Below are 8,513 nucleotides of genomic sequence, written 5' to 3' on the forward strand. Positions count from 1 at the left end.
CCCATCCCTGGGTACCCAGAGCCTGTGGGAGCAGAGCCCTGCTCCTGTCTCAGAAATGCCATTTTCTATGTTTGTGAGTGCTCTGACTGACCTGAACCAGCACCATTTCCAGCGTTACCATGGTGATGGCTGCCTGGAAAAGTCTTGCAATGGATGCACAGAACAGAGTCCAGCCAGGCAAAGGCTCCTGTGGCCAGTCTGGAGCTGACACGGCTGCTCTGTGCACTGACACAGCTGCTCTGTGCACCCCCAGCCCTTCCTCCTGCAGCCAAGGAACCTGCTCTGAGCCCACGGTGTGTGGCAGGAGCTGGGGATGGAGGTAATTCCACATATCCATCTGTGCTCTGTGTGCCCAGCTCGCCTGGTCCAGCAGCCCCAGCCCAGCTCAGCACATGGCTGCAGGAGGGATTGCAGCAGGAGCACCTCAGGGAGTAGATGCTTTGGGTGATTAATTTGCATATGTAGATTTTATGAGTTGGTTTTTTCTTTCTTATGACTCCTTACCATAAAAACTAAGCTCCCCATGTCCCTCTCCACCTCTCCTCCTCCCTCCCCAGGCTCTATCAGACCCTGTGGCTGGCAGCAGGATGGTCTCCCCTGGCTGTGTCACCCTGAGCCACGTGTCCTGCCCACGGCAGGACACAGCACTCAGTGACCATCAGACCACCAGCTCAGCCATGACACAGCTGGCCATTCCCTCTCCTGCCTCGTCCCCTCCAGGGCTGGGACAGCTGGCCAGGATGAGCAGAGTGTCAGGAACCAGCAGGACTGGCAAAGCCAGCAGTCACTCATGGGCCTTCTGCTGGGCACAGCCCCAGGGATGCCCATGCAGTGCTGGGTTGTTGCTGCTCTACTTTGCTGGGCTCTGGGTGATCCAGTGTGCAGCCAAGGGCTCCATCCTGCCATCCCTGCCCACAGCCACTTCTGGAGGTGATGCCTTGGCCCCCAAGACAATTCCTTGGGAGAAGAGAGAGCGCAGCCTGTGGCTGCAGAAGGAGGTTTATGCAGGATGGTGACTGTCCATTCCCTGGAGGAAGGAGGGAGCAGAGCTACTGGACTCCCTCTGCCCCTGCCCAGACACAGCCCTTCCCCTCCAGCCAGCACTTGGGAGCTGGTGTTCCTCAGGCCCTGACTCACCCCCTCCTTGAGCTGGTGGCTGCTTTGCAGGGAGGAACTGCCTTGCAGAAGCTGCAGCACAGATCAGTGAGGTTGGGAGGACCTCTGGAGGTCTCAGCCCAGGCTCCTGCTCCAAGCAGAACTGGTTGCAAGGCTCCAGGGGGTCACTCAGCATCTCCCCCTGTCCTTTTGAAAACCTCCAAGGACAGAGGTGCCACCACCTCTCCAGACCCTGTCCCAGGACTGCACCACCCTCCTGGGGAAGCTTTTCCTTATGTCCAGCCAGCATTTCCCACACCAATCCCTATGGCCTTCTACCCTTCCCTCTGCAACGAGCCTGGCTCCGTCTTGATCCCAAAAATCCAGAATGATTTGTCACAAGGGTTACTCACTGGCAGAGCCACCAGGATGTTTATCATTGCCTCTAAACACCACAGAGCAAATCCCAAGGAGTGAGCAAAGCTGTGGGGGTGAGCACAGCACGTACCCCCAGCCCCAACAGCCTCAGCATTCCAGTCCAGCTGCCTGGTAGGAATCAAACCCCATTTCATTTGAAAACAAATGAAACCACAGCAATGTTTGAAAGGATTTGCTGGATTTGCCCAGGTGAGTTTCTAACTCTCATCTGTTCTTAATAAACTCCATAGGATGTGGGATGACTTCCAGGCTACCTTTTGACCTGTGCTGACACCAGGTTTGGGATGATTCACAGCATTCCCAAAAGTCACATCCTTTTGCAATGGCAACTCCAAACCAAGAACCTCTAAGCCAGGAGGGAAAAGACAGGCTTACCTATGAGACCAGCAGGAAAGGCAGGGACATGATGCTTTTGCTAATACTCCCCAAATACTCCTCTGTTTAAGTACAGAGAGGTTAGTTGGGAATTTACGAGGGAAATGGTGTTTAATTCATGAATGGACAAGGAAGTGAGTTTGTTGAGAAACACAGCCTTCACCTCAAGCTGGTTTTTGGATCCATGACTTGCTGGGAATCACGAGTGAAACAGACAAAATTCGAATGTTGATTCAAGATCCCAGCCCTCAGAATTCAGAACTGTGCAGTCTGTACTTGTGTCCTGCCACTGCTAAATGGCAGGATTAGTCCAGCCATCCCACTCAAGGCCTTTCCAGTCTAGGTACTTTCCCCAATTAACCTTTTTCTCTGCTTTATTACTTTGCAGTATTGGGTTTGAGGATGGTTCCACACCAAGCCCCCTCCACAGCTGGCACGTGGGACCAAATATCACGTTCCAAGGGGCAGTTTCATATTTGTGGCTTGCTGGGACTGTTAAAGAGAATGGCATGTTTTTGTCACCTGAGGAACGAATTAAACAGGAATCCCTCAGTCCTAGACTGACCTTCTACCTTCCCAGATATCAGCACTCGGGCATCTCCCAGCCTGCCACTTGCCTTCCTTCTACTGCAGCCTCAGTGAGATAATTTTCCCTGTTCCCCCTTCCAAGCACTGCTATCCCTTGTCTTTAGCTGCCAAGCCCAAGGTGACCCTGGGCAGGGCTCTCTGGCAGCTTGTTGGTGGCTGTCACGTCCTTGCCAGCTGCCTGCTCTCTGCTCCCAGCCTGGTGTTGGTATTTGCAGGGCCTGGGATCCTCAGGATCCTCCAACACTCCCAGTGCTTGGCCTCGGGCCAGGAGCAGTGGGTTGGTGACCTTTGTGGAAGCCTGAGGCAGTGCTCAGGTCTGAGCTGTGCTTGGCAGCCAGGCCCTTCCCCTGTCCTGGGCTGGAGTTGCAACCTCGAGCTGACAGCACCCAACTTGCACCCATGGGTTTGTGGCATCTGTGCTTCCTGGGAGCATGTTGTAATGGAAAAGTACCAGCTCCTCTGACCCTCCCTTGTCAGGGAAGTGCAGGAACCAGCCAGCTGCCAGACTGAGCCCAGCTAGACAGGGAAACACCACCACCACCACCTTCCCCCAGGCAGAACCAAGCTCTCTGGCTGCAGTCAGGGCTGCAGATGAGCAGGTGTAAAACCAGGACAGGTCTAACACTGTGCCCTGAGCTGTTCCTCCATCTCCTCAAGGGAGCCTGGCTGGGGGTGTCATAGCCCAGACTACCCCAAATGCTGCACAGGGGCTCCCTCCCCACCTGAGACATTTGGTTCTGTGCCCAGCAGAGGGGCAGCCAGCTCTGTGTGCTCCAACTCTGCTTCCTTGGAGCCTGCAGCACCCCTGGTCCACAGCTTCCCATTTTCTTCAAGGCAGCAGAGCACTCCATGAAAGAACATCCTTGGGGGGAATCTCCTGGCCACATGCAACATGGGTGTAAGGAAAAGAGCAAGGGCAAGGTTTCTCAGCAAAGGCAGGATGAGAGAATGGAGGGCTCCAGCTGAGAAGTCAGGATTCTCCACATCCCCCTTCCCAGAGAGAAGCTCCCGCTGCACTCTTGCAGTGCCTCTGTCAGCACCCCTTGCACCCAGTGCGACAGGAGCTCGCCCCAGGTCTGGCCAAAAGCTCCTTCTACCCTTCATCACCCAGCAAACCTTCCCCAGGCCGCAGATCCTGTACAGTGAGCAGCACTAAGGACAGTCAGGTCCAAGGACAGGCGGTACTGGCTACGGGAGGACAAGCAGCCAGAACTCCCAGTCCCAACCCTCCCACCCCTGGTCCAGAGCAGCAGCTCCTAATTGCCCCCCCAGCCATCCCAAACAGCCCCCTCACTGCTGGGGAGCTGTGAGGCACCCGGGACCCCCACAGGGCTGAGAGCAGGACCCAGGCAGGCGCCAGCCAGGCTCGAGGGGCCGGGGCTGTGCCGGCACGTTCCAGCGGAGCCATGGAGGGGGGCCAGGAAAGAGCCACGGTCTGGAGCTTTGCTGGGAGCTGCATTAAAATGCATGAGCTGTGCTGGCCCTAATGATGAGCAGAGCTGTCAAACAAGGAGCTTGTCCCAGCTAATTATCTCTAACGAGGGCAGAGTGTCAGGGTCCCCCAGGAGCTGGGCAGCAGCTTCCCACTCAGCTCAGTTGCAGCCGAGAGAGGAGATAAGCAAATCTCATTGTGCTGGCCTAGCTGCACAATCATTAATTAGGCAAATGTGACCTTCTGTGCCAGTTTGCTCTTGAGAACCTGGACTCACTGGAGCCGGGACACACAGGCTGGAAACATCCCAGCTTTTGCCACCCAACCTGTCCCTCCCGTGCCCCTGCAGAGGCAGCACAGCCTCAGCCTGGCAGTCCTAACCAGCCAGCCCTACCAGTCAGGGGCTGTGCCACACTCCCCTGGGGGGCTCAAGAACCCCTGGGGAGGACTCCAGCCCCTTCCCTGGCCCAAGGAGCAGTGGAGAAGTCTGATCTTCATGAAACGCTGCTGTTTAGATCACATTCAACTCAACCACGTCCCTCACCCCAACCCCCAGCACAGCCCTGCAGAGGCTCTGTGCTTACCCAGCGACTGCCTCTGCACCTCCTCTCCCCCAAATCTTTAAGGCACTGGGTGCCACTCCCCCGTGGTCCTACTCCACTCCAGTGCAGAGGGGACAAACCAGACTCTGCTCTACAAGCCCAGTTTCTCTCTCCTCAGTCACTGTGGCTCACAAATGGAGAGGTGCACTTGCCCTGATGAACCAGAGAGGGGGAATGTCTCAGCCCAAAACATGGTTAAGGAGAAGTCTCTTCTAGGGGCAAGTAATGATCCAGAGATACAGCTCACAAAAGGTCCAGCCTGCAAGCTCTGCGCTTGTCCCTCCCCTCAGAGCTGAGGGGAGAAGGGGAGAGACTGGTTTTGATCCACCCAGAAACCCAATGCAGGACCACGAAGCTTCCAAACAACACCAGGGACACACAGTGCTGTTCACCAGCCTGTAATTATGGCAAGTGCTTTGCAATCCCTCGTTGCCAGACAGCAGCAAAGGCTTCAACACCCATTTCAACTACATTTGTACAAAATAAAAGATTTTAAAGTCACCAATTTCAAAGAGAAACAGTGCAGTAACCCAAAGGTTAGTGAGCTGTGTGGCCCAGCCCCACCTGCTGAGGCAGGGGTTTGGGGACACACTTTTGGGGGCACAACCATCTCTGCTGCACAAGGCTGGGGACTGATCTGAGTTACACCAGCACAGTGACTCACAGTCCCTGCTATAACACACTAATGAGCAGTAAGTATCAGAGAAAAGTTAGAAAAGTTTACTGATATTCCCAAAATATATTTCATTTTATATCATGATCAAGCTCTCAACAGCAGCCAACTGCTTGTACAGGCAAAAAAACCACACTAAGTCAGTCTGACAGGAACGCTCTCAGAGGCCACAGCACAGAAACTCCTTCCTCAGCCCACAGGAGCAGGTCCTCACTGAATTTAGGCTGTCATTAGACTTCAATAACATGCTCCTGGGCACACTCGTCATGTGGCCCCTTCCCCACCAGTGTGGTTCAGACAGCAGACCCACTGAACCCCACAGCTCCATCCACAGCAGGGGTTCTGCTCCAAAAGTTTGTTTTCTTCTACTGTTTCTGGGCTGCCTGTTCTTTCAGTTGGTTGACAAGCTCCTCAGCATACACCTTGAAGAGTGGGACAGGGTCCTGCAACAGAGCAGAGGAGACACCACTGAGAAGGAGTGAACCTGAGCAGTGCAGTGGGGAGCCCAGGGAGTGCTGACAGGTAAAACCAGAGGAAGATGTGACCAGGCTTTTTTCACTGGCTGATCCTCCAGCCACAGCTGCTGCTCAGCTCTCTAGTCCTCCCTCAGAGATGACAGGCACCTGTGTGGGACATTCAGCAGCTTCCCCAGTCCTGACAGCACATGAGAAACATCAGCAGCTCCAAGAGATTCCTTTCCTTCTAAAAACCTTCCCTCCCTCCCCTCGTTGCCCACCATCAGAACTGTCCTGAAGCATGTGGGTGAACATATCCCTGAAGAAGCTGGAGCCCCACAGGGTTTGTGGCTCAGGAGTGCTCAGCTCAGCTGGATGTGCAACCACGACACCTCAGTGCTGAGCACTGCCTCAGGAACTCACCTTCTTTTCCAGGAGCCTCTGTTTTTCTATGGCTTCTACCAAACTCAAGCCAACCCATTCAGCTTCCTCTTCTGGGATCACAAATTCCTGTGGTAAAAGGAGGAGCAGGTGGTACAATCTTTGTAGGTGACCAAGATACAAATCCTCTCTATGCCCAGGACATAAAGATGATCCAGTAAGAACATTACTGTGGACAAATCTTATAACACTCTTCCCTCATTTCTGGCAACCAAATCCCACTTCCCTGCTCTCCTCCTTCCTTAGCAGGGGTCCTGCTTTATCTGATCTGCAGTTGCAGCTCTCTTTTGTGTAGTTCTGGGGCTGTTTCTCAGCACAGCTCCATGGACTGTGGGTGCTGGTGGTGTTTCCACGCTGGCAACCACCCCCAGCTCACAAAACTGAACAGCCCAGGGGCACTCTGGGCTCCTCACTGTGCTTATTGCAGACTCTCTCACTGATCTCAAATCACAGCAAAAGTACTGCTTGTTGTGCTCCTAAATGGTGAGCACAGAGATTGGGAACCCACAGAGAGACAAGGAAAACCTGGTGATGTTTAGATTTTCTCTGCCTACACCCTGGAGCACCACCACTGGTGGTGATTGGGGCACCACTAGCCTGGACAAACCCCAGGGCGGGCACTGCAGGCCAGGCACCCACCTTGTACTTGTCATAGATGGCCTCTCTCTTGGCTGGGTCGTTGGGATGCAGGCTGGGATCCCTCCGTGCCAGGCGCAGCAGCATCGTCCGCTTCAGGTCCATCCCCAGCTTCGAGCACATGTCAGCTTTGGGGGTCTGGGGAAAGAGAGCTGGAGTCAAACTGCACCCAGGGACCAGCTGGCCAGTCTGCCAGCACTCAGACAGCACTGGAAAGTTATCCATGCACTGCAGAGGTGCTCAGGACACACGTTGTGAGAGGGGAAAGATCCGCTGGGTTTGTTCTGGAGCCACTTTGATCATGGTTCTGGTTTTTAATATCAAGAGCTCCAGTCAAGAGGGTATTAAAGGCTGGGAGCTTTAGGCCTGCACTAAAACATTAACAGCAGCAGCTGTTCAGCCTGGAGGAGACTGGGGAGACACCACTCAGCCCACTTTCCTGGGGAGCCTCTTCCAGCACCCAACCACCCTCTGGGTGAAGAACCTTTCCCTGATATCCAACCCAACCTCCCGGCACAACTTTGGGCCATCTCCATGAGTATGCTGAGGTGGAACTCCATGTGTTTTAGTTTAGTCCATCACTCCTCTGCAGCTTCCTCAGAAAGGGGAGTGGGGAGGGGCAGCTCTGATCTCTGCTCTGTGTGAGCAGTGCCAGGACCCAGGGAACAGCTGGAGCTGTGCCAGGGGAGGGTTAGGTTTGATCTCAGGAAAAGGTTCTTCCCCCAGAGCGTGGTTGGGCACTGATCAGGTTCCCCAGGGCAGTGGTCATGGCCCCAAGGCTGCCAGAGCTCAAGGAGTGTTTGGACAATGCTCTCAGGGACAGGGTGGGATTGTTGGGGTGTCCTGGGCAGGGCCAGGAGTTGGACTCATGATCCTCGTAGGTCCCTCCCAGCTCGGGACATTCTGACTCTGTTCCACCACCCAGGGGCAGGTGGGCACAGCCCCACCAGCTGCACCGGGAGCCCCTGAGCACCTTGAGGATGTAGAAGTCGAAGCCGAAGGCGGCGTCGATGAGGTCGAGGGTGCGCATGGTGACGGTGATGGTCAGCGTGGCGTCCAGGATCTCGCTGTAGAACTGCCGCCGGAACAGCTGCGGCTTCCACGTCTTGGGCAGCCTGGTGGAGAGCTGGGCACGGCCGGGCCGTCAGGGACGGGGCCGTTCTCCCGGTCCCCCCCCCGCGGGTCCCCGGTGACCCCGGCCCGGCGCTCACCTTGTCGTTCCGCGCGTATCGGAAGCCGCGCACCCAGCCCTCCCCGCCCCACAGCCCCTCGTTGGCGGCGGGCGGGAAGTACACGGGCACCGGCACGTCCTGCACGCGCTCGCGGGCCCCGGTGCGCGGGTTGCGCCGGTAGCGCTGGCCGTGCGGCCGCCAGTGCACCGGCGTGGGCGGCGTGTCGTCCTCCAGCGAGGCCAGGTAGTGCTGCGGCAGCCGCGCGCAGATGCCCTCCCGCAGACGCAGCGCCGGCCAGAGCCGCGGCGGGACCCGGTGCAGCGGCATCGCCCCCGGACCCGGCACCGGGACCCACCGCCGGCACCGCCCGCCGGCACCGCCGCTTCCGCTTCCGCCCCGCTGCCGCGGGTGGGGCGCGACGGCGGCCGCGAGGGGCCGCGCCGCGCCCGCGTTTCGCCTGGTCGGTGCGAGGGGATGGCGCCCTGGGGAGCCGAGAGACAGGACGAGCGATGGGCCGAACTAAAACACAGGAGTTGCACCTCAGCACGCTCGTGGGAACGGCCTGGAGCTGTGTCAGGGGACGTTTGGTTGGATGCCAGGGGAAGG

The 8,513-nt window shown here is 56.7% G+C and overlaps 1 protein-coding gene across 1 annotated transcript; it reads right to left on the reverse strand.

The window, feature by feature from the left end:
- Nucleotides 1–5,227: 5,227 nt before the first annotated feature.
- On the reverse strand, nucleotides 5,228–8,298 carry MRPL28 (mitochondrial ribosomal protein L28). The gene is made up of 5 exons (XM_032703921.1): nucleotides 7,947–8,298; nucleotides 7,709–7,861; nucleotides 6,739–6,873; nucleotides 6,082–6,168; nucleotides 5,228–5,646 (listed from the first exon to the last, which is right to left on the reverse strand). Exons 1-5 carry the CDS (start codon nucleotides 8,232–8,234, stop codon nucleotides 5,569–5,571), a joined length of 741 nt encoding a protein of 246 aa, XP_032559812.1. The 5' UTR covers nucleotides 8,235–8,298; the 3' UTR covers nucleotides 5,228–5,568.
- Between the last annotated feature and the right edge of the window lie 215 nt (nucleotides 8,299–8,513).

Source organism: Chiroxiphia lanceolata, chromosome 16 (assembly GCF_009829145.1).
Source record: "Chiroxiphia lanceolata isolate bChiLan1 chromosome 16, bChiLan1.pri, whole genome shotgun sequence".
Taxonomy (NCBI): domain Eukaryota; kingdom Metazoa; phylum Chordata; class Aves; order Passeriformes; family Pipridae; genus Chiroxiphia; species Chiroxiphia lanceolata.

What these genes read in the sequence shown, in the direction of transcription:
- MRPL28 (XM_032703921.1), bottom strand. Translation starts at nt 8,234, where the DNA reads ATGCCGCTGCACCGGGTCCCGCCGCGGCTCTGGCCGGCGCTGCGTCTG. An exon ending in TCGACTTCTACATCCTCAAG is followed by an intron (nt 6,874 to 7,708) that starts GTGCTCAGGGGC and finishes CTCTTTCCCCAG; the next exon opens with ACCCCCAAAGCTGACATGTG. An exon ending in AGAGGCTCCTGGAAAAGAAG is followed by an intron (nt 5,647 to 6,081) that starts GTGAGTTCCTGA and finishes GCTCTGTTGCAG; the next exon opens with GACCCTGTCCCACTCTTCAA.